The sequence below is a fragment of the Podarcis melisellensis genome, assembly GCF_964234715.1.
Source record: "Podarcis melisellensis genome assembly, chromosome: Z".
Lineage (NCBI taxonomy): Eukaryota > Metazoa > Chordata > Lepidosauria > Squamata > Lacertidae > Podarcis > Podarcis melisellensis.
The window spans coordinates 29,372,899-29,399,609 of record NC_138547.1 but is presented as its reverse complement, the minus strand read 5'-3'; the positions used below and the strand labels follow the sequence as shown (position 1 = coordinate 29,399,609).

Sequence of the window (26,711 nt, the reverse complement as noted above, 5' to 3'; positions counted from 1 at the left end):
TAGGAATTTCCCAATCTGTCAAATTTGGTTCTCTCCTTTTCTCATTTTTTTGCAATCTCTAAATTTCTGCAGCTATTTGCAATTTAAACTAAAAAGAACTTACGAAATGTTGACAGTATTTTGGACAAGTCTCTCCTAATACATTGCATTTCCATGCTTGAGAAAGCTGCACTACCTGAATTTCCAGTATAAATAGGAGTCCCTTCTAAAAAAATAAAAACTGGATCAGAGTGTTAACATTCTTCCCCAAATTTCAGCTCAGACCCTTTTCTTTAATTCTCTCACCACCTCCAAGTACTGTAGACATTTTGCACTGTGCACTTCATTGTCTGGGTCGTATTTAGCTATGCTCCACTAAACTCATCACCTATCAGCACAGAGCTGGCTGCATTTCATTTTGATATAAAGCTATCCTTGTACATTGTGTAGAGTCCTTCCTTGTACCAAGGGACCAGCTGAGATCAAAGGCATTTTGCAATAATGAAAAAACATTGTTTTACTGTATAAACAAGGTCCTTCGTTACTCTACCTTGGACACAGACAAAAAAATTCTGGATATGAAAGGCTCTCACTGTTAGCAGCATTCCCAAGATGCCTACCAAATCCAGAAGTAGCAGCAGAGCCAATGCAAATGGCAGAAGACCAGATGCAGAACCTGGTAGGTTTCTTAGTGTTCAGCAGCGATGGAGAGCTTGTGACTCTCCAGATGTTGCTGGATTCCAGCTCCTATTGTCCCCAGCCATCATGAGTTGTGATCCATCAATATCTGGAGGTTCAGAGCTTTCCCCCCTCCTCATGCCTGGGATATAGAAAATTTAACCTTTATTTAATGAGAAGGGCGATATAGTCTTCTAGAAGGAGCACATTTGCAACTTGGGGGGGATGCTCCTGAATTCAACAGTCATTGGGGCGTAGGTGGCTATGAGATCCTTTTTCAACTCTGGCTGGTTCTCCAACCATAACCCATTTTGGACAGGGGTTACTTGATCATTGGACTCCATGCTCTGGTAATTTCCAGAACGAGTTACTGCAATGTGCTCTACTTGGGCCTGTCCCTGACAATGACTTGGAAACTTCAATTGGTCCAAAATGCAACAGCCAAATCACTAGCTGGGGTTCCATTTAGATCCCATATGTTTTAAAACAGTTGCAGTGGTTGCCAGTTCATTTACAGGCCCAATTCAAGTGCTCACATTAGTCTTTAAAGCCCTGAACAACTCCGTCCCCAAATATCTGAAAAATCACCTCATTCCCTACAGAACCTCTTGGGTGCTAAGATCAGCACAGGAGGCCCTCTTAGTAGTTCCAACTCCCTCAGAAATTGGGTTGGTGGTGGTGGCCCAAGAAAGGACATTGTCTGTGGCATCTGCTAAGTGGTGGAATTCCCTCCTAATGGAGGTGCATCTGGCTTCTTCATTGTACACCTTTCAGTGTATCTACCTCTAAATGAGCTGAGTCAGACTATTTGATCATTGAGCAACAGCTCTCTGGGGTGTCTAGCAGACAGGAGCCTTTCCCATCACCACTTATCTAATTCTTCTAACTGGAGATGTCAGGGTTAGGCACTTGAAACCTTCTGCATGCTCAGTTGTACAGCGCTGCTTTGTAATGGCCCTACTCTTGAACAATGTCCTGATCTTTGCACTGAGGTTGAAATACATGAAGGTCAATTGTTCACAGATAATGCACAAGATTAGATCATCTGACAGATTTGCCTGGGCATTTTTTTTCCTTGGGGAAAAAAGCTATACAATTTATCATTTATTATTACGGTATTATTATTATTATTATTATTATTATTATTAATTATTATTTTAAAAAGACCCTTTGTGTTAATGATATTTTCAAAGCATATGAGAGGAAAAAAAGCAAACTGTAAAAATTCCCAAGATAGTTTATCCAGGTTTCTCATTGTTATGGACCAAGAAAAAAATACCAAACTAAATTTACATTATTGCCAAATTCTCCAACAGAGGTGTTTTTCTGGAATTAAAGGAAGTGCAATCCAAAATATATATTTTTCTGAGATAGTGGAAGATTTTACAAATTTAATGGGGGTGTAATCAGTGCTTTCCTTCTAGATAAACAAGGTACTGCATACCCTTGAAGACCCTCAGCAAAAATGCACTGGGTGTAATCTGACTGGGCAGGGCAAGCATACTAGTAGTCAAATCACCAGGCTGAAAGCCTACCAGGCTTGTCAGAAAGTGGGAGAGTCCAGATGACCTATTTATCGAGCATTCACTCGGATTTGTTCGCAGGGAAGGTAGATGATGTTGCATCAAAACAAGTGTTATCCCACACCATTATCCAGTGAATTTCCCCATCACTTAAAGCAAAACAACAACAACAATCCGATATTTTGCGGGAGGAGGTTTGTTGCCAAATAACCACACCTGTGCAACTGGAATTTGCCAATGCATGATTGAATCCAACTTGATTATAGTGAGAGTCTGGAAGTCCGCTGTGTATGTATGTATGTATTGTCCTTTCCGCTCTCTCTTTGGGGACTTAAAAAAAGATTCCCAATCCCATTGCTCCCAATATATATGTTAAGGTTTAGTGTGTGTAACAGCCTGCTATTGTGCACATTCACCAGTCTCATAATCTTTCCATAAAGAGGGAACACTGTATACATTTCCTGGTCAATATACTTCAACTGACTGAGTTTTGTACATTCTCCGGTTATTATGCATACACCCCAAAAGACTTTGAAGAATGTGCGTATCTCAGCTGTTTTGTTTTTGTTTTGTTTTGTTGCATTCTCTGAGTGATTTGCACATTCTCTGGTCAGTATGCATAGTCTCCAAGAAACATGCCTCCCCTCATTTGGCACTTCCTGGGCTGTTTCTGGCCCACTGCCTGATCTTACAGGGTTTGCAACATAACCTTCCACTGATCAGTCAATCAGAGGGGGACTCCAGATACGGCTCAACCCCACCCCCCAGTCCAGCTCTCTTTTGCCATTCTCAGCTGTTCCCCAGTCAGCTGGGGCAGCCCAAGGGTTTTTTTCTCCCTGTTTCCAGGGTACTCTAGGAGGTAGGGGAGCTTTGGATCCAGCAGATCAAAGGCCTCCCTCAATTCATCCCCCTTTTGACCTCCACACTGCCTGAGCACTGCCAACAGAGGTCAAACAGCCACACATCTTTCTACTACTGGTGCAGGGAGGACTCCCATGATTGGGCCACCCTCTTCATAGTCCTATGAGCCCCTGAAGCACCCTCCTAGGAACCACTGGATCTCAGCCTTAAATAAATCTTCCACTCATTGCTAGAAGGAACAACAGACTTTTGGGCCTGTTGAAGTTCACACACCAGAAGAGTCACAAAAACAAAAGTCTGCTCTTATCTTGCAATCCCTATCGCTCATTTAACTTAAGCTTAAGCAAAAGGGAGGGACACGGGTAGTGCTGTGGGTTAAACCACAGAGCCTAGGACTTGCCGATCAGAAGGTCGGCAGTTCGAATCCCCGTGACGGGGTGAGCTCCTGTTGCTCAGTCCCTGCTCCTGCCAACCTAGCAGTTCGAAAGCACGTCAAAGTGCAAGTAGAGAAATAGGTACCACTCCGACGGGAAGGTAAACGACATTTCTGTGCACTGCTCTGGCTTGCCAGAAGCGGCTTAGTCATGCTGGCCACATGACCTGGAAGCTGTATGCCGGCTCCCTCAGCCAATAAAGCGAGATGAACGCTGCAATCCCAGAGTCATCCGCGACTGGACCTAATGGTCAGGGGTCCCTTTACCTTTTAAGCAAAAGGGTGGGGGTGGGAGAACAACAAATTGATAGATTCAGCATTGTTGCCTGCATCCACAAAAACTAGTGTCAATACCTATCCTAGCCAGTTAGAGGATGCAGCTCTAACTCATGCAATTAGAACTAAAATCAGCCATCACATCTCGGAATAAACAGAGAGCGAGAGGTTTTGTTTGTTTTGTATAATGCATTAGTCTGATGCCACTGGCCAGCATTTAGATTTCATTAAGATAGAGAGCAATATATTCAAAACCTTGCAGCAATAAAAGTCTGAATCATATATAATCCTGTGTCTATTGTTTAGTACCTTCTCCATGTCCTTTCCCAATTCACACAACACAGTTTGCTCACTCAGTCCAACAGGGCTTGGCCACGGGGAGCAGCAATATCAGATGAAGCAGGAGCTGCAAATCAGAAGCCATGTAACAAGCCATGATGGGACCAAAAGACAAACTAGGAGGCAGAGTTAAAGAACAAAATTTAATTAATTAAATTTAATAAGTAAGGGCCACAGAATAACCATGGATATAGCAACAGACTACAACGCAAGAGGACAGTGCTGCTCAAGCAACAGGAAGCCCTTTATATTCCTTCCTGTTCTAGGAGGTTCCAGTGGCCAAGCTGGGTATGTGAGGTCAAGTTGAATGTAGTTCGCCAAGATGTTGCCATTGCAGTTTGGTGGTTTACCACACGGGGTGCTGCAGACAGATCCAGCAGCTCAGGATAAACTGCCTCCCATCTCCAATCCCCTTTCCACCAACATCTGTCCAGAAGACTACTATGTGTGCAGAGTTTTTTGTTTTTGTTTTTAAATAAACACCCCACAAAACCTCAGCAGCTTAGTCAATATCTATAGGGAGAAGGGAAGGCATTTAAAACAAACAAACAAAAAACCCTAGTCCTCTTACTGCTAATAGCCAGGGAGGTTTTAAAGAACATCCCGCATTCAACTCCAGTTTTCTATCTCCCCCAAAAATCTGCACCTTCCAACTGCATGAGCCTCTGTCTCTCTTTGATGAAGGGTAAACATCCTAACAGATTATCCAAAGCTACACCAAAAGGAAACTAATTCCAATTCACATTCAGCCCCTTACAAAATGTTCTAGTTTGGTTCACAGTTCAATTCAAATTCATCCAAATGACCCTAGGCAACAACAGCAAAAATCAGCATCCAGAATGTTACAAATATATAAAATATTCTTAAGTAAGAAAAGATTAACACACACAGCGTAATGTTAATTTACTTCCAACAATTATTATCTTTAAGTTTAAAGGTGCATGGATGAGTCTTAAAGATTGAAAACATGTCAGAGAATGAATGTGAAGATCATCTAGAAATAATTCAAAGTTCTCCCATAAAATGAGCTTAATTCATATTCAGCTCACCCAACAATTATGGGAGGTACTTTCAATTGTAGTTCAGAGATTTTTGAACAAATTCAGCGAACTTGGTTAAAACAAACAAGTTTATTCCAAGCACAGCTTTATGTGCATGTGATCCCTAAGAATATGAAATATAGCATGCATGATAAATACGAAATACTATGAGACTGGAACTTGGGTATCTGCTGGAGTATGTAAGTGCTCCTGTTTTTAAATCTAAAAATCCAGAGGAACTTCTAGGTCAGTGTAGTATAAGGACCCAAAGTACACTGCATGCCTTGATTTTGTAAATCTATCTCTGGACAGGTCATGGTTCTGAAAGAGGAAAGATAATTCATTGTGCCATTAGTGAACAATTTAAAAATAGCAAACATTTATAACAAATGTCTTCTGAACACATCATCATTTGAGCCATTTAGTAGCTCGTTAGAGCATCCACTGCTTGGTGGTGAGCTATTAATGATGAGGTTGACATTCACGCTGGAGTAAGGGGGGGGGATCAGTCTTGATCAAAAGCCATAAGGGGTCCTTTCCTCTGCACTTCAGAGACTAGGGGAATAGGAATATACCATAATAACATAAGCTGGGATGGTGTCTTCTTTGACTGTGTTTTATTTCATCATTTTGATTCTGGAAACCAATGTGGTGTAGTGGTTAAAGTATTGGACTGGGTGACCCTGGGCTCATCATTAGCTGTCAGCCTAACTGACATCACAGGGTTTTTAGGAGGAAAATATTGGAGGGGGGAGAATCAAAGGAAAGGGTATAAATCTTATGCTGACATCAGGTTTAAAAGTTCCGAGGGATAACCATATCTAGCCAAAATGCTTGGAAACTGTCAACTAAAAACTTAACTGACCAATGGTCTGTGGAAGTACAACCTCCCCAAAGTATGATACTCAGAGGTATACTGAATATATATGTGGAGGTTCTGTTTGACACCATTTTAAAGCTGCCTTTAAGGCATAGCACGCTCAATGTGGTTCACACAATTTTCATAAAATCACATTAAAAAATTCACCCAATGATCTCTCACATACACCCTGGTTAACAAAAATTAACTTGAAAGCACTGTATTGACCAAAGGCAACCTCACATTTTAAAAACAGTCAAGGACCTCTTAAAGGCCAATACAGAGAGAAGGCATTCATAGAATCATAGAATTGTAGAGTTGTAAGGGACCCTGACAATCTTCTAGTCCAGCCCCCTGCAATGCAGCAGCCCCATGCAGGGATTGAACCTGCAACCTTGGCATTATCAGCGCCACACTCTAACCAACTGAGCTATCCAGTCATAACTCCCTTGGGTTACCAGATTGTAAGGATGGGCCAAAAAAGTAGGACTTCTGAAGATGATATTGAAATCCATGCAGGCTTCACTGCCCTTAAAGTTACTTAGAGCTACCATCATGGCTATTCTTGCTGTTCCAACATTTCTATTGCTCCTGCAGTATACCTGGTGAAATTGTTTCTTCAATGCTTAGGGAAAAACTTGTCTGCTACAGGGATGAGGACTCTGACTCTCCATATGTTGCTTAGACTACACCATCCTTTAGATTACACCATCCTTTACCGTTGACCAAAGCATCACCAGAAACTATAGTAAAATCTGCAAGAATGGATCCTATCAGCACCGAATGCAAAATGAAGAGTGCCTTTGTGTTTGCTTGGGGTAGCATGGTTTTGTCTACTTCCAAGGATTTTTCATTCTGATAAAATGGCAGTCCTTAAAATAAAAAGTACACCCAGCTGTTCACTGCCACTTGTCAATTATGGAACATCAATAGTTCTTCAAGTACTGGATCAAAGCTTGGCGATAATGCCATCGCAACATGAAGGAGTTTTTGCTGCCTCTTAAGGCTTAACAAGGACATGCCTCCTTTTATCTTTTTAAAAGTTTTGTTGTTGAGATATTTGCATGTGAAAAGTGGAGCAAAAGAGGGAGCAGGGCAAAGCAGCTTTTCAAATAATAATTTAGATGATTATCAGGTGCATTTTTTATCTGGATAACCCAAGAGCAAAAATTATCATGCGCCACAGTGGGGAACCCAAGGCCCTCCCCTCCAAGCCTATCTGGCCGCATGGGACTGTCTCCAGGCCATGACTCTCCGCTCCAGGTACTCCCTTTCTACCCAGGTCACACACCCTGCCAGCCCTGCTTCACAGCCTTCCTTAATATTTTTGCCTGGCTGGAATGTGACAAAGCCTCTCGCTGGCAGGAATGGAGAAGGGTGTGGAAGTGCTTGCAAAAGCTGTCCTACTGTACAAAAGGTAAAATTCACAGTTGCTGTTCCTCTAGCATGTGCCTCTTGGAAGGTAAATGTTTGGGTTTAAATGTTCCTTGCCCCAGAACTACGTTTTTACGATATCTTGCAATGGAAACACTATACATTAGAGAAATAAAAATGTTTTAAGCTGCACTGCCTCAACTCTTCTCCTGCCTTCCCAACCGCCTCCTGCCTTGTTGCCCCTGAATCTTGTTAGCATGTATTCCCTTCATTACTGCAGTCTAATCACAGAGGCGATGCCAGGTGATGGTGTACATAGGCAAAGATTTGATTGAAGAAACACTTCACTTCTTCCTAGCTGTATTGCTATAATGGGAGTTCATGTCGGTAAACAAGAGTATCCTCTGTTGACTAGTTTTCAGATTCCCATCTCTAGTCGTGGTGCAAATGAAAACAGAAGATGGAAACAGCAGGGGAAATGACTGAGCAGCAGAAATCAAGCTTGCTCCACCTTCCATGTGACAGCTCTTCTGTCACCTGGAGATGGCTGTCATATACCCACTTAAGTTGTTGCTTAATCCTGGTCAGAATGATTTCTCATAAAAATGGGCCAAGTCCAACCTTAAAATACTACTACTACTACTACTACTACTAATTTATACCTTGCCCATCTGGCTGGGTTTGCTCCAGCCACTCTGGGAGGCTCCCAATAGAATATTAAAAACACAATAAAACTTCAAACATTAAAAGCTTCCCTAAACAGGGCTGCCTTCAGATGTCTTCTAAAAGTCAGACAGTTGTTTATTTCCTTGACATCTGATGGGAGGGTGTTCCACAGGGTGGGGGCCACTACCCAGAAGGCCCTCTGCCACTGAGCCATGGGAGATAAAACAGAAACAGACTACAACAACCATCATCCCTAACCACTGCGTGTGTTGCCTCATGGCTGAGGGCAGCTGGGAGTCCAGCAACATCTGAAGGGCCGCAGTTTAACATTTTAAAATCTCTGTTTTAAAATTTATGCTCCTGACCCAAACGTTTTTTTCCTTGCCTGTTTGGAATAAGGGTTGGACATGCCAGTCTGTTTCTGATTCACTTCATTTTTAATTCATTCACAATTCCATTCCAGTTCTACATTAATGTGTGGCTAAAATTAATAAATACACATATTAGTATTTAAATGCTATTTTATCAACAAAATATGTATGTTATTTATTTACAAAATTTATACAATAGCCTCAAAGCAGTTTACAAAAAGAATAAAAATAAAATTATCAGGAAAAACAGTTAAAGCAACTATTTAAAACATTAAAAAAAATTAAAGTCAATGATAAAGTAGAAGCAGATTAAAAGACACATCAACATTCTACATATCTGGGTAGGCTTGCCTGAACAAAAGTCTTTTTAGCAGGTGCCAAAAAGAATACAGTGAAGGCACATCTGCCTGGTTTCAGTATTGCAGGGATATGTGTCTTTTTTAATGTACACTTTTCTAAACACATTTTATTCTAAAGCCCACATTTAAAATGTATGTTGGTAGACTTTTTGAGCCGAGAACAAAATTCAGAGAAGGGCAAAATCCAAAGGGCATTTGGATCTGCAGAGGTGTAAATTAGGCTTTAAAACGCAGACTGAACAAACCTTAGTTTGAAGTTCCCAGAACGATTCCTGTCAGGAACCTAAAATCCTGGTCTTATTGCCATTATCAGCCTCGTGCATCCCGCCATAAACTTCCCCATTTGAATCCAAAATTAAATCTCATTTCTGTCTGTGGGATGGACTCTCCCCTACCCCTGCAAACAGATGCGCACCAGCAATTTTCTCTAACTGCTGAAGAAAGCAGAAACCCCTAAACAAAGCAGGCAAACAAAAAAAGCTCCACGTGTCAGAAGGAGCAGTATGATGCAACTGTCACTTCTGCGTCTCTAGCTGTTAGCCTGAGAATCCTTGTCAGCATTTTGCTGGCTCTTTCAATGACACATGTTCTCAGGGGCAATTTATGCAGAGTCAAAGCTGGTTACTGATAAACATGCCACAGACTTCATTGCCTGTTGAAGTGAACAAGCTCAGATTGCTGGGTTAAAAGAATTGGTGGCCCTGTGCTATGCCATGGAAGAGTTTTTGGCACCTAATAACATACCTTCCAAAGGTTCTGGGCTTGTAGGTTGCCTTCCTAATGAAGCTGTTATGACTGCCCTAAAGCCCAGTGAACATATTCTGGGCACACAAGGCCTATTTTCTGTTATCTATTATTCCAGGACTTAGTGATGACTACAGCAGGAACTCCATTTTAACACAGCGTCATTAAACACGAGAGCAAAAGAGCTGCTTTCTGCTTGTTCTCCCTGCAGCTGTGTGGTTCTCTCAAGCAAGCAAAATGGTATGCATGCCATTTTACCAGAGATGTGGGCTTCTTTTGGAAGGATGATGCTCGGTTTTGGTAAGAGAACTAAGACACTTTTGCTTACCCCATGCTTCCTAGGCATGGGTCAGAGAGGATTTTCATTTGCTCCACCGCTCTCCTCACGAAAACCTGCTGTTTACCGCTGAATCGGAACAAACATAAATCCACAGAAAACTCAATTGGTGTTTGTTCCAATTCAGTGGTAAACAGTGTGTTTTCCTGGATGAAAGTGGCGAGGCAAGTGGAATAAAACATGGGATGAGCGCAAGTTTGGATGAGTCTGAAGGCTGCTTTCCTAACCTCAGTTACCTGGGAGTAAGCCCCACTGAGTTCAATAGGACTTGCACCAGAGTGAGGATGGGGAGAAGTTTGTTTAGATCACATTTCAATGCAACCTTCCCAAATTCACGCTTTCCAAGCTAATAATCAGTCAGAAGCACAGCTCTCCTTCGAAATTTATACTTTTCCAAATTTTGCAGTGCAGTTCTCCAACCAAATAATGTGTACAAAATGGAGTATATCAGTGAAAATAACATATAAAATGCATTCTCTCAGGGTGAAATGGCTTGCAAAAATACTAGGAAAAACTGTTTATAAAATATGTACTTTAGGATAAATAGATTGCACAGTAAGCCTTTAATTCTCTGTGGATTTCCTTAGTTGTAAGACTTGTTGGACACAGTGGAACAAGTAAACTCACAGAGGCCTGCGTGTTTTGGTTGAACCTCATCTTTCTGGTATTGGAAATGCAGAATTGTTAGGTCTAGGTAACAGGGAAAATGCCCTGCTTTGTTGACCAAGCAAGGGAAGATTACTAGGCTCCTAGCAATTATAGGTCCCTGCCTTTGCTAATTCGGAGGGATTAAACAAAGGGTGTAGCTGCTGATCCTTTTTTCTTTGTGAGCTTGGAGAAGACTCTGAGATTTGGGGGAGACAGAACATAGTCCCAGCCGTGCCATTAAAGTTTAATCAGTCAACCACTGAACTCTTTAAGCACATCACAGCCTCAAATTCCCTCCTAATTCTCTCCTCTCTCTCTCTCTCTCTCTCTCTCTCTCTCTCTCTCTCTCTCTCTCTCTCTCTCTTTTGCCTAGGAAGAGGGTGGCCATGCATCCTACATGACAGATGATAGGCCTCTCTTGGAAGCGTTGTCTGAGAACTGAGGAGCATCTAAGAATGGGGGAGACCCAGGTTTAAATCTCCGCTGAAGCTCATTGGATGACTTTGGGTCAGCCTATCATCATTTTTCAGTGGCTGCCAATTGATTCCCTGGCCCAATTCAAAGTTCTGATTTTGGCCTATAAAGCCTTAAACGGCTCAGGACTGCAATACCTCAAGGACCACCTCTTCCCATATGAACCCACCCAGACCCTGAGATCATTCTCTGAGGCCCTTCTTCGTGTGCCTTCTTCACAAGACATCCAGAGTGTGGCAACATGACAACAGGCCTTTTCTGCAATGGCTCCCCATTTGTGGAATGCTCTTCCAGGGAGGTTTGGCTGGAGCCTTCATTATACCTCTTCAACCAGGCTTTTGGATGATTGACATCTGATTCCCCTTTAAATGTGTTGTGGGAGGGTGGGGAGATTATTGGTTTGTTTTTGTTTTTATTATGTATTCTGTATTTTTTATATTGTAAGTTTATGTTGTGAACCGCCCTGAGATCTACAGATAAAGGCAGTATACACATTTAATAAGTAATAATGATAGTAATAGTTATAGTCTGATTCAGTATCAAGATACCTTCCTATGATCCTGTGTTGTGCATTTGTATTTAGGTAAGATGCACCTGATCTGGGGCACAGATTGCAACTCTACACTGTTCAGTGTTTATAGTTCAGTGATGCAGCCTATGCCTTGGATGTAGACTGTCCCAGATTCGATCCCTGTCTTCTTAATTAAAGGATCTCAGTTATTAAGGCTGGGAGAGACCTCTGTTGAGACCTTAGAGCAACTTCTCCTAAGCTGGTAGCCTGCAGATATGTTGGACTGAACCTCCCATGAGCCCTGCCATTGGCCATGCTGGCTGCAGTTCATAGGAATCCGAAGGCCAACAACATCTGAAAAGCACCAGGTTGGGAAAAGCATGCCTTGCAGCATTGCTGCTAGTCAGAATAGGGAAGCAATGAGCCTGTTAAGAAGTTAGCTTCTTAACATTCTAAAGAACTTCTTTGTGCAGGTGCTGTTTCATGTGATGCTACCACATACACCAAGACCTGATTTTTGCTCCACCCAGAGTAAAAACAGCTGCCAGGAGTGGCACATCCTATGGGGGCAGAGCTGCCGTGCTACTTACCTGGATGGACCTGGGGAGAGTTTAGGGCTATGTGATTTTAGTGGGAGAACTGCCAATCTAGTGCTCCCATTGCTCCACCACTGCAGCCCCAGCCTCCTCTGCCCCTGTACCTGTCTAGGGAAGCAGCAGGTGTGCAGGTAGCAGGAGGGTGGCTGCATCCTTCCACAAGCACTGTCACTGATAGCTATAAGCATCAAGCATTAAATGATGCTTTGGAGGAATATGTTTTTTCGAGACAGTTAACAAGCCCAGCAGTGACTGCTCAACTTAAGGTTCCGGCTCCTCCTCCGAGACTCAGACTCTCCTAAAAACCCTGCCACGGAAATAACGAGGCCTAAAAATAGCTCAGGTATTGCTTGAAGATGCTGAATGCTCCTCCGTCTATGCCTGTCATAATCCTGCCAAAACATTCTCCCACCAGGTAGATGTGCTACTGTAAGGTACGGTACTGGTTATGATTCAGACACAGGTTTGGGGGGAAAGCAGTGGGAGGTGGGGTAGAAGCAGCCTTGTCGACAGAAAAGCCAAGCAAAGTACTGCCTGTGCAAGATTTTCTTTGCTCTGTCTGCAGCACGGGAGGTTAATTCACCTCTGCTCACAGATCATCTCATAAGACAATGTTGATTAAGGGTCCAGGTTACGATGTTTGCACAGAAAAAGCTGTGGGGTTGGTCTGCCCTGATGGAACACTGAATGTAAGGACATAAGAAGAGCTTGCTGGATCAGGCCAATGGGCCCATCTAGTCCAGCAACCTGTTCTCAGAGTGACCGACCAGATGCTCGTGGGAAACCCTCAAGGATTTGAGCAAAAAAGCATTCCTTCCTCCTGAGGTTTCCAGGAACTGGTATTCAGAAGTGTTACTGCCTCCAGCTGTAGTGGCAGAGCATAGCTACTATGGCTGGTAGCCATTGAGAGCCTCATACCTTCCAACATTTCTCCAATGAAAACAGGGACGTCCTATTCAATAACAGTAATAATTTTATTATTTATACCCCACCCATCTGACTGGGTTGCCCCAGCCACTCTGGGAGGCTTCCAACATATATAAAAACATGAAACATTAAAACAACTTCCCTATACTTCTAAAGGTTGTATCATTGGCGTCAGAGTCACATAACCCCATATCCTCCAACATTTCTCCGATGAAAATTAGGGACGTCTTAAGGAAAAGCAGGACATTTCGGGATCAAATCATAAAACCAGGACAGCTTCTGTAAATCTGAGGCTGTCCCTGGAAATTAGAGACACTTGGAGGGCCTGCAGCCTTCTCTTCCATAGTCATTTGCAGCTTTCTACATTGTTTCATTTAGTCCATCACTGCCAACTCTGGCAGTTATCAGCTAGATGTCTTTCCCATCACTTATTATGTGATTCTCTAAATCAGGGACACGGGATTTGTGGCATGCCAGATGTTGTTGGAGTCCAATTTCCATCAGCCCCAGCCAGTGCAGCCAATGGTCAGGGATGATGAGTTGTAGTCTAGCAATATATGGAGGGCCTTTGGGTTCCCATCTCTTCTTTAGTTGGAGATGCCAGGAACTGAAACAGGGAGGACCTGCATGAAGCATACATTCTCCACCAATGAGCTACAGCCCCTGTCCCCTTTCACAGGCATGAATTGACTTGTTTAACTTTCAGATATGTCTTCTTACAAAGACTTGAGGTGTGCTACTGCAATACTTATTTTACCGTAATTGCCCTCGTTCACATCACCGAATAAGAGATAAAAAGTTGGTGCAGATTTGCATGGAATTTGAATACACTATCTTATGTGTATAGATGCCTGATTCAAAATAATTACTGTAATGTACACAGATATTCAGTACATCTCACCATGATGGGATGCAGCTAGATCACCTGTGTACCTACGTGTCTGCTGTCCAGGCTCTCATAGCTGATGGACAACTTTAAGGTCTCTTCTCTCCCTTTTATGGTTCCTGATGTTTAAGCTAGACTTGCATAGATCCTCCCCAGCCACACCCTGCACCAGACTTGCTTCACACTTTTCTTGAGTGTTTGTGCCTGGCTGAAAGGTGTCCATGAACTCTGATAATGACTCTAGCTTTCCTTGATGGAGAACTGAGAGAGGTCCGTGCAAGAGTATGTGAAAACGAGCATGCTGTACACAGGCAAAATTTGCATTTGTTGCTCCACCCACTTTTGCCTCTGGCCCCACCCATGTGGCATGTGGTTCTAGACTAGAGCAGTGCTATGCCGGTGCATTATGGGTAATTATGGGGGGAGGGGGATAGACAGTTCATAGCTTTGCATGCTGTCACCAGGAGCTCCCAGAGGCCTTATTTATTGTTATATTTTAGAGATGGAGTTGCTATTTGGATTTTCTGTTTCAGGCTCGAAAATGTCCAGGCCTAACCCTTTGGAGGCTGGGCATTACATTCAAAAAGGCCAACAAACCACAGGTAAAAGAAGATGGCACCTGATAAGCTGCCAGTATGGTTCAGCTCTCAGGTTCTCATTATACAGAGGTGTCACTCCCTGCTCCTATCTTAACCAGTCAACTGTGCATTCAATTTTCTTTAGTGCACATTTAAAGAATAATTATCTCAGGAGAACCGATCATGATAACCATCTCCAATTAGGAACTGCTTATCTCACTCCTAGCTACACTACCAGCATCAATATATGTTGGGCAGTGCAGCTAAGGGCTTAGATAATAATCTCCAACTGGTCTAAAACCAATATACCACTTTTATAGGTCATGGGATTACCTCCAGAGAACCTTGGGTATTGTAGTTCAGTGAGATGCTGTTAAGATATCCCTACCCATCTTCTCCCCCCAAAAGCATACAATTCCCAGGATTCCCTGGAAAACGGGAATGACAATTAAGCTGTTTTAGGTCTCTCATGTGAATATGCTCTCAGTAAACAGAAATGGCACAGTGCATATGAGAGGATTAAATGTGGAAAGAACTAATAACAGGTACAAAGCCGCTTGGCGAGAATATGGTATAATGTGCTCTGGTGCAGGAAGGGGCAAATATGTCAATTTTGGTTTCTCCCAGAATCTCCTTTTTTCCAATTATCAGTTCAGTTCTCCACAGTGGTTTGCCAGATAGATAGATAGATAGATAGATAGATAGATGTCATGAAAATTCACCAGCATTTCTCCTAACATATGCCTGGGGAAGGGCCGTAGCTCAATGACAGAGCAACTGCCTTGCATTCAGACGATCCCAGGTTCAATCCCCAGCATCTCCAGTTCAGACTCCTGTCTGAAATCATGGCGAGCCATTGGCAGTCAGTGTACACAATACTGAGCTAGACAAACCAGCAATCTGACTCAGTATAAGGCAGCTTCCTGAGGTCCTAGGTATGCACTTTCTCCTAATATTCACTATTTTGCAGAGCATTTGTGTTCATTATTTTCACTAGTATGTGCACAATAATGCAAACTCTACTCCAGCTGCGCCATTTTTTTACACATCACTGGGCTAGAGAACTGCATTTGAAAATTCAGAAAAGTGCAGATTTTGGAGGGTGGCTATGTTTCAGTTTGCTTATTGATTCCGGAAGAGTGAAGCAGGTAGGTTCCCCTTTAAAATGTGAAGTGGACTGAATTTCTGCCCCATTCCTAGTCTGGCATTCCGTGGTGCATTACCATTTTTATGCACTGCGTTCTGCAAATCTCGGAGACTCCCTTTCCATGACACATTGCTACAAAGCAGGTAGTGACTTAATGAGAGGCAAAGGAGAGAGACTGAAGAAGGGATTGCCAGAAGCTGCATGAGGTGAATGTTAACAAGCCCATTCACGTCATCAGCATCTTTGCTCCCTGCTCCCATCCTTCTACCCCCCCCTTTTTATGAACCCTATTGGAACCAGGGAATTACGTACTAAGGAAAACCCTTCTGCTGAGAACATGTAATTATTCTGGGCAAGGATCAATGCAACATGGTTAATCAATTTACCAACTGAATTTGCTTGTATTTTTCTTCTTGGTGGCTGCAGCCTGGCTGAGAAAGGAGGGGAGGTAGAATTAGGAATGAGGGTGAGAAACTGGGTCTTGCATTTGTGAAATGGGGCATTTATAGCTGAGCATTCATTATCACTGGAACCTCCAGAGCTTTTGGCAGGCAAAACACTGCTATCAATCAGCAGGACTTGGAATAAATGACTCCATATGAGGCTATTACTTTAAAAGGTGCATTTAAGAAGGAGCTGATCTTATATATTTACGTGCACACACAGCTGTTTAATCACCTTGCAGGCTGCCGAGAACCACAACTGATTTTGTTGCTGTTTAACTTGAAACACTGTGATGTCACACACAGAACCATTCATTTGTACACATATGGTGCTCTCTTGACTGCAAAAGAAACACATCGGAAGGAAAACAAAAATTGGCTGCTCACAATTCTCAATGAAATTTTGCAACTGTGATTCTAAAATAAACGCAGCAACAACACTTATACCTTTCATTTAACAGTAAGCATGTATTACTGGAAGCAGACAGGATGCTGCCACAATCTGGGTAGGGGCTGGAATTCCAGAGGTCTATTGTGGGGGATTCCCAACCCCTCCCTGCAACAAATAATGGTTTCAGAAGAAGGGTTGTCCTCAGAACTGCTGCAATGGCTCCAAGAATTTCCCTTCTGTGATTGCTCTGATATTGCTGATTATCAGACCCCTCCACCACCACGCCAGCTGAAGCTATTTGCATTTTGAAAAAATCTGCATCTGAGATACAAAGATGCATATAACTCTGTGCCTGATTTGGCCCTGATTTTCCGGTGGTTTCAATTTAAAACATTGTTTAATAGTTAGCTGTCATTTTATTCTGCAGTATTTCACTTCAAGTGCTACTTGATGGCAAAGAACATTTTTTTGGGGGGGGGGCGCAGTTACCATCTGTGTGCATGTATTTATATAGATATAAAAATGCGATGAGCATAGGAAGCTGCCTTATACCGAGCCAGACTCTTGGTCCATCTAGCTCTTTGCTGCCTGCACAGGCTGGCAGCAGCTCTCTTGGGTTTGAGGCAGGGGGTTTACCTGGAGATGCCTGTCACTGACCCTGTGACTTTCTCCATGAAAAGCAGAGACTCTGCCATTGTGCTATGGCCCTTCCAAGAAAATTTGTGGTTTTGCTGAATAGAGGTGCAAACCTTGTGGAACAGTTACTATCTGCAGCACATAGCTAAACTAGGGAGCTCACTCCCACAGGGGGCAGTGATGGTCACATGGTTTCAGCAGATTCATGGAGGAGAGGACTATTGGCGGCTATTAGCCATGATGCCTATGTGCTGCCTCCATAGAGACAGTAATGCTTCTGGATACCAGTTGCTGGAAACTTCAGGTGGGAACAGAACAGCTTTAGGGCTTCCCACAGGCACCTGGTTGGCCACTTTGGGAAGAGGATGCTGGACTGACCCAGCAGGCTCAAGTTCTTATGCTATGTTCTTCACGAGGTTGCACGGCAAACAGGGATTTCTTTCTAAGCTAAAATGCCAGCATACTCCCTCCAGCTGCACAGTGGGAATTGGGAAATTGCAGATTGTTAGACTATAACTCCTCGACCCCCTGGGGGGCAGACAGAAGATCAAAGTGCACTTTGCCATCTCACATGATCAGCAAATGCAACAGAACAGCTACAGAATATATCTTAAGAACCTAGGAAACACTGTGCTGGCCCATCTAGTTCAGAATTCTATTCTCACCATGGGCAACCAGAGGCCTCTAGGGAGCCCCAAAGCAGAACCCGATCACAACAGCACCCTTAGCAAATGACAGTTCACTGAATTTCAATTTGCATGCTGTTGTGGGAGGTATGAATCAGGCCCCATCTGCCCCATATGTTTAAACCAGTACAGTGCTACCTTGGTTATCGAACGGCTTGACTCCTGAACAAATTGGCTCCCGAACGCTGCAAACAAGAAGTGACTGTTCCAGTTTGTGAACATTTTTCAGAAGCCGAACATACAGAGAGAGCCAGTGTGGTGTAGTGGTTAAGAGCGGTGGACTTGTAATCTGGGGAACTGGGTTCGCGTCTCTGCTCCTCCACATGCAGCTGCTGGGTGACCTTGGGCCAGTCACACTTCTTTGAAGTCTCTCAGCCCCACTCACCTCACAGAGTGTTTGTTGTGGGGGAGGAAGGGAAAGGAGAATGTTAGCCGCTTTGAGACTCCTTCGGGTAGTGATAAAGCGGGATATCAAATCCAAACTCTTCTTCTTCAGTGCAGCTTCTGCTTGAGTGTAGGAAGCTCCTGCAAGCAATTGGAAGCCGTGCCTTGGTTTTCGAATGGTTTCGGGAGTTGAACGGACTCCCGGTATGGATTAAGTTCGAGAACCAAGGTACCACTGTATCTTATCACTGTTACAGTCATGGCTTCCCCCAAATAATCATAGTAATTGTAGTTTGCTAAGGGTGTTGTGAGTTGTTACAATCAGTGGCGTAGCGTGGGTTGTCAGCACCCGGGGCAAGGCAAGTAATTTTTGCCCCCTAACCCGTGGATTTGCACCCCTAACCCATGGATTTGCGCCCCCTAACCCTAACCCCCAGATGTTGCGCCCGGTGCGGCCGGCCCCCCCTGCACCCCCCAAGCTACGCCACTGGTTACAATACACCTGTTCCCCTTACATAATCAAAACCCCCAGCGTGGTTTAACTAACGGCCTTTCCCCAGGGATTGTTCTGTGAGGGGACTAGCAGTCTCCTCCTAACAACTCTTGCCACCCATAACAAACTACAGTTCCCAGGATTCTTTGGGGGAAAGCCATGACTATTTAAAGTAGAACACTGCTTTAAATGTACAGTGCAGATGGGGTCTTAATCAGCATCCCTTGGAAGCTGAACATGCTCAAGTCGTCATTGCTGTTTTGGGGTTCTTGCCCTCTCCACTTTTTAGGGATCAGTTTTGTTCTTCTTCTAACCCCAGGGTCCCCTGTACCTACCTCCTGTGCAAGTCACAACTACTCCTGCAAGTGCACCTGCTGAAACTTCCCCGTCATTTTGCTTGCTCTGTGCATACAAAGGCACATACAGTAGTACAAAGCTATTTTGAATCTCAGAAACAAGTTGTATAGAAGGAGCCTTTAAAAAATACAATTTCTCAAAGTACAGTGGTGCTTCGGGTTAAGAACTTAATTCATTCTGGAGGTCCGTTCTTAACCTGAAACTGTTCTTAACCTGAGGTACCACATTAGCTAATGGGGCCTCCTGCTGCCACTGCGCCACCGCTGCACGATTTCTGTTCTCATCCTGAAGCAAAGTTCTTAACCCGAGGTACTATTTCTGGGTTGTTGGAGTCTGTAACCTGAAGCGTCTGTAACCTGAAGTGTCTGTAACTTGAGGTACCACTGTATCTCACAAGCTTTGCAGGGCATCTGCAATGTGGAAACCAGAGGGTGTTTGTAAGACATATATAAGGGGGGTGCATGTGCCCTATTTGTTGATTCTCAGATGCCCAGGGAATCAAAAGGAAAATAGAAAGAATACTCTATTGAGTGGCCATGGGGCTCAAACCAGGAGTCTTATGTATGACACACTGGTTATGAGAACATATTAAGTTGCCTTTTACTGTCAAACCCTTGGCCAAACTGATCTACTCTTTCTAGCAGTGGGTGTCCAGGAAGTCAAGCTCAGGTCTAAATTATGGTAACCATTTCTAACTTGGCATCTGTACATTTTAATTCAAATCAGTCCAGTTCAATTAAATTTATCTACTGCCCATTGGTGTGTATACATATTAATTAGTACATGCAGATGTTATGCAGATATGTGTCCTCCCATGTGTGTGTGTGTGTGTTTGTGCAATGCATTTTTTAAAAAAATAAATAAATTGTGGGCAGGGGTATGATGCAAAGATGGGCAATCTAGGCTGCCCTTTGTGCCTCTGAGGAGCCAGACCACCCACCATGTTCCTGCCCATTGCTATTGTCTTCTTCAATGCTTCTGTTGCTCTATGGGAGGCCTGAAGCTTTGAGAAGGTGTGTGTGTGTGTGTGTAAAATGAATATGCAATACATTTAGCTGCCAACTCTTGCCAGTTCCTGCCCTGGAATAGGCTTATATGTGAACATTAATTATCTACGGCAAGTTCCAAAGATCTCAGAAGCCCACTTTGAAGAAATTTGGAGCAGGCCTTTTAGGGTGGTTACCTCTGTTTTTTGGAATAGCTTTCTTGCTGGGATACAGCAGGTGCACACTGTCTGCGCTTTCCCGAAACAACTGAAGGCAATTTCCGCCACCCAACAGGTTTTCGCAACCGGAGATCAAGTCTTTGCTATGAGTGTCTATTTTGCATTTCTTTAGCTTTGTTTTAAATGTATCAGCTGTTTTTGGGTGCGTGTGTGTTTTTTTAACTGTTGTTGTTTTGCCATTTTTAATTGTGTATCACCTTGAAGCAATTGTGTGAATGGTAATTAATAAATTGATGATGATGCTAACATCTCTTATTTTTTAATACAGCATGGTGAATCTGCAGCCACCTTATCATGGAATCCACACCCACCTCTGTCCTCTGACTGGTGAAATCCCTTGTTTAAGTCACATTTCATCTCAGTTTGTTTGCTTGTTTATTCATTTATTGCATTTATATCCCACCTTGCCTCCCAAAGATGCCCAGGGAAGCGGCAAACACACCAACAATAAAGTAAGAAAATAATAATGAAACAACCTATCCAAAACTGACCAAACACAATCACATACTTGCACAGATAATACTTTCAAGGTGCTAGGAACAGAAATGTTCAATCATTGAATGCCTGGGGAAACAACACTGGTTTAAAATTCTTTCTGAAAAGGGGGTGGAGAGATGCACTTCACAATGGAGGGCATCCCACAAATGGGGAACCACCACTTTAAAACCCTTTTCGCAGGTCAGGGTGAACTGGGCAGCACTTGGTGACACCACCACCAACAAGGCCTTGCTGCTGATCATAGGGTCTGAGATGGCTGATATTGGAGAACATGCTTTTTGGGGGTACTTGGATCCCATGATTCCCAGACTGTCCGTGGGCCGGATTTAGAAGGCTATCGGGCTGGATCCGGCCCCGGGGCCTTAGGTTGCCAACCCATGGATTAGACTTACAAGCTGAACAAAGCTTGAACTGCTCACTGGACTAGGATTCAAAGAGACAAGGAGAATTCAAAGATGGGTCTCTACTATAAGTAGAATGCACTGCAAGAAGACATAAATTTTGGAAAGCTGAATGAGTTCACACTAGTTAATTCTAACCTGAATGAAGTCTCAACAGAGAGAAATGAGGAAGCCTCATTATTTGGCTATCTGAGCAGGTTTGCAAAATGTAGAACTTGAATTAGTTGCGGGGGGGGGGCTGTGCAACTGTCAGGGGTCCTGTACCTTTACCTTTTTTACCTTACCACCACCACCACTTTGCTCTATAAGCCATGGACCCCTCAGAGGTGCACGCAATACTAGTGGACATGGATTGACAACTTTCCTTTCTCTCTTCCACTAGCCCTGTTTTCCATGCTTTTTAACAGCAGCCGTATACACAGGCATTTTATTTATGTTGGCAATTATCTATTATCCTACCTTTCCACTCCAGAGCAAAATGCTCAGGGCAGCTAACACCATAAATTTAAAAGCAATATATACAATACAGCAGTTTTAAAAAACACAATGAAAGATACAGTAGTAAATTAAAAAAAGCAAACGAACTTACACTGAGGAGGAACATTGTAAGCTGCCTTAATACCAGGGCAGACCACTTGTCTCTCTAGCCCAGTGTTGTCTACTGCAATGCTCTTCTATGTTGGGTCCCCATCATCCCTTACCATTGGCTAAACTGGCTGGGAATGATGGGAGTTGTAGTTCAGCAACACCTGGAGATGCAAGGAGATACATTTCCATCCCCTGTCACTGGCTTCTTTTTTAAACTGGATATGCTGAATAGATGCTCAGTTCCTCATTTTTCCTGCATTTAGCTCAGTTCTCTAAAATTCCACATCAGTGTGTGTGTGTGTGTGTTATGAAAATAAACCAGCATTTTAGTGTAAATTAGTTCTAAGATGTGCATTTTTGTGTGCAGTTTTACCTAATATGCACACTTTTGCAAATGTATAATGGATTTTAAATGCTAGTTCCTTCAATATGTACCTTTTGTTGCACATTTTACCTGAGTATACGGATTGTTCTATACATTGCTTGGTGGAAGAACTGGAGTGCAAAACTCAGAAAAGTGCAAATTTCTAATGATGGATGTTTCAGTTTGGGATTTGATTTTTTTTTTTTAAAAAAAGAGCAAACTAGGTAAGTTCATACTGAAATGAGAACAGAATCAGATTTCTCCCCTATCCCTCCATTCTGCCAGGCAAAGGAGGTGCTCTGCAACTAAGCTATCCTGAAAGGAGCAAAGGGGGTGTGGCATGGTGGGATCTGGTTGAAAGCCTCCTGAAACAGAAGAGTCTACAGATACACATGGGAAGCCTATAAAGAAGAAGCTAAACAGATTTCCCAGAACAAGAACATCCTGGGTGCTGAATCAAAGAAACTCCCATAGAGGAGTGTCATGTCAAACCTGAATCCTAAATACTGTCAAGACTCATTTGCTTCCTTGGAGTAAGATTGCAATTGAGGAAAACAAGTGTGTGCATCTGCACTGAGCTCCATAGAATATTCACCAGTTTTGATTTTCTGAAAACTAGCAGTTTTGGCAGAGTAGCACCCCCCTCCCCCGCCTGCAAACAAGGCTCAGATTCTGCAAATATTTACACTTTTCTGAGTACTATTTGGCTGCTGCTGCTGCTTCCTCTTCCTTCCTTCCTGAATCATATGGGTGATGCCCCCAATCTGGAATCGCATAGTAAATGGGAAGTTATTGTGATGCTGTGTCTTAACATAGTGGTGGCATTGCCAGACACCTCTAAATAAAGTCAGGCAGGTCAGCACAACCAATCAGTTTTGGCTACAAGACAATGCTACTGAGGGCGATTTTTGAGCCTCATGCAAAATATGATAAGCAGCTTCAGCTCTGCCCTAATTTGGGCAAGTCCTCAAGTGGCCACACTTAACATTTTAGCTGCAAGATAATATTTAATGAACCTTTTTCTCTTGTTTGGCTGCATAGCTCATGCTATTATATCTGTTCATTGGTATGGAGCAAATGCTAAAGGAAAAATCTAATCCTTTGTTGGTAGCAAGAGCAATAGGGGGCTTTTGTGTGTGTAAATGAAGCCTACATGTCTGTGTGCACTCAGAAAGCCCCCTACTGAAGGAAAGTCCTGTCTGCTGCAACACACGCTCCAGTTTCATCATGCAAAATTTCATTTTGAAATAATAGCCCATAATGCTGAAAGGAATCCCCTTGCATTTGTTATATCACGATGTGCAAAGAGATAAAGACACAGAAGATCTATAAGCGCACCATAGAATGTTTTAGCAAGCAACTTGGGTCAAACTTGATGCAATGGTGGCAGACGCATGTGTTAAAACTGGTAAACTGCTAAATTTTTATGAAGTGGTGGGGAAGGGGGCTATTTAATCCTTACTTACACACACACACACACAGAGAGAGAGAGAGAGAGAGAGAGAGAGAGAGAGAGAGAGAGAGAGAGAAAGAGAGAGAGAGAAAGAGAGAGAGAGACAGAGAGAGAATTCCCCCTAAGCATTTTTCTCCTGCTGCAACTTTGACTTGGAGAATAGGGGGAGCAGGTTTGGAGCTGGAAGGAAAAGAGTTGACAGGCAGGATCTCAGCACGCTCCTGCACAGCATTTTTCACCCCCAAATTCCTCTTGCATCACATAAATTTGGCACAATCTGCATCCAAACACGGGGACTCTGCTATCATACTTTTAATCATCATTTTAATCATACTTTGTCTGATTAAATCCTAAGTGTTTGGGATAAGTAAGAGTTGTGTCCTTATTTGTCATTCCAAAAAAACTGTTTGCACACATAGAGGATGAGAAAAGTGCTCATTCCACTGGTGGTGGATTTTCTTTCTCAGCTATGTTGTAAATATAAAACCAATATCTATCTGGAATCCAGCAACAAGTACTATTATTAATTTTTATTTATTTATTTAGAAAACCATGCCTCCAGTAGTGTTGTGACCCATCACATCACCTGCGTTTTGGAAATGTAAAATTTTCACTACACCCACAAACCCTTTGAATACAGTAACAAAGCTATCTAAACAGCAGGATTCTTCCCTCTTAGACACCAGTGCTCTATTTCAGTGGTGTCCCAAGATCCTGTTAATTTCAAGACTTTTCCTGGCTTAGTCATATTGGAATGATGACCCCCCTCCATGAGGGTCAAGAAATGGATTCTTGAGAAGCCAAGTTTTTGGATTCTTCAGCTGTTACCCACCAATACGAGGGCTTATGTTAAGTGTACAGGTGTGTAATAGCACAACACATACTATCCTGCTTGGCAAGAAGAGTTGCACAAAACTGTTGTGTGTATGAATAGTGGCAGTTTTGCAGAGTAGAAGCAGGGAGTACATTCCACACAACTCAGAAATTGTCCCTATGCATAACCATGTAGAATCATGTCATGAAATATAAACAGTTTTGGACTCCAACTTGGACCATATATTGAACTGAATTATATTGTGTATCATATTTTGTACATCTCTTTTGGAGATCAGGGCTATATTAATTGCATACAAACCAATGTCTGGTTTAATAGTAAAGGAATTTTAAAAGGAAAAGGTGATGGCCCTCCAGTATAATACTACATGCAGATATGCACACACACACACACACACACACACACACACACACACACACAGATCAATATAATGAAGGCCTGTGTATTGTATATGCATATATGAATAGAAGTATATTGCTTGTTACCGTGTGTTCCTACATCACAAAGAAAATGTTTCACCAGAGTTCATTTTGTAAAGCAGAAAACGTGAGTACTTAGCTTGCTCCTTAAGGCCAGCCCTTTCTCGCAATGTAGGTCTCCACAGATACATACTATTGCTTGCACACACACCCCTCCTTACTCAGGAAAAAAAGAAACAAGATTCATTGTGTTCAGAAAAGTACTTCAGTGCCTCCTGTCCAAATTAATGCCTACTGATACCATACACTGAGTTTCCAGATAGAAAACATGGGCTTGTATGGTGGTGGTCACTACACAATGTATGGTGTGGGTGCGTGTGGGTGGAATCCGTAATTCCTGCCAAGTTATCCTGAAGAGTTTCTCCTGCAAGGTTGTTCTCAGGTGTCCCTTGCTGCTCCCTTGTTGTACTCTCCATATATGGCAGGGGCTGCACTGTCCACAGTGCTGGGGCGGGTGGTGGGGAGATTGTCACGGAGGATGCACGACACAAAATACAGAGAAGCTACAAGCAAAGCCGGGGAGCCCAGACTCTAAGCAACCTGTACATGGCTCAGGAATCAAGGGTGTCATCCTCCCATCACTAGCTCTATGCTTGAATCTACACACACACACACACACACACACACACACGCATGCATACTAGTGCTGCAACCTACTGCATCAAGTCACCTGTTCCGAACACATCAGAGATAATCAGGGCATTTTTTAAAGACAGCCAGGCATAAGATCATTACACTGTGCAATGGCTAAATGAGGAGAGGGAGGTGTCTTCTGCTTCTTAGAGCACGGGCACATTCTACAGTCCCGCCAGGGTTTGGGCTCACACATGCAATCAGCTCTCAGCCAAGAGGTTCCAGCGGCACTTTAGCCTTGGAGTGTCAAATTAGACACACACACACACACACACCAAAAACAGCCTGTCTCCATTCAGTCGTGCCTCTTTCTCAGTCAACTCGCTTGCATGAGACAGCATACCGATCTTCAAAACTGAGAGAACTCTGCACATTGGAAGGAGCAGGGGCTGGGATCACAACAATGCATCATGCCTAAAGCGCAGGTTATGAAAGGCCAGCGGGGAGAGGAGAGAGAGAGAGAGAGAGAGAGAGAGAGAGAGAGAGAGAGAGAGAGAGAGAGAGAGAGGCAGATTGCAATATAGAAATACTCTTACCTTTCATCCAATCCACTACTTGTTTGGGCATCCACTTGCTAATAGGTTCCATAACGAGGGCCATCATCAGACCACTTTATCGTTCACACGAGGAAGAGGAGGGAAAATATTGAGAAAAAGAGGAATGGGAAGCAGGAAAGGAAAAAAAGAGAGAGGGGTGGGTGGGTGTGAGGGAAATGAAACGGATCTCTCAGAGCATGGCTAGAGGAGAAAGCGGGAGGATTTCACGATGCAGTCCAAAGATGAGCTGACGCTTTGTCCCTCCAGCTTTTCCCTGCACTGATTCAGTAATGTATAAAATTACGCTGCTTGATCAGCTCTAGCACCTCCCCTGCCGCACACAGCCAGCAGCCCTCTAGAGCTCACTGAATCAGGAAATGGTGCAGTGTGTCTCTACTTACTTACGAAAAAAAAAGGGGGAAAAAAGAAAGAGGCAGTCTCTACACCCAATGATCTACTTATTTAGGCTGGCACAAATATGAAATTACAGTGCACACTTCAGCTGTTCCAGCCTCCCCTCTTTCCCCCTGCTATTCCAGCCTCTAGAGCTGGATTTTTGACTAGCTCTGGGGATCACGGATGAGAGAGGAGAGGAGAGGGAGGGAGGGAGGGAAGACAAGGGGTGGGAGAAGACGAATGCAAAGATAACGATATTGCTAGCTGGAACTTGATAGCGGATTGTCTCTGTTCAGTGGCAAAAGAT

At 43.2% G+C, this 26,711-nt stretch overlaps 1 protein-coding gene across 1 annotated transcript in view; it reads right to left on the bottom strand.

Annotated features, from left to right (window-relative positions):
- The window catches only part of LOC309361962 (connector enhancer of kinase suppressor of ras 2-like), a 318,598-nt gene extending 292,265 nt beyond the window's left edge, over positions 1–26,333 (bottom strand). Inside the window, exon 1 of the mRNA XM_081897332.1 lies at positions 26,009–26,333. Coding sequence (XP_081753458.1) covers positions 26,009–26,075 — 67 coding nt within the window. The 5' untranslated portion in view covers positions 26,076–26,333. The remainder of the gene's footprint in view (positions 1–26,008) is intronic.
- Positions 26,334–26,711: the final 378 nt, after the last annotated feature.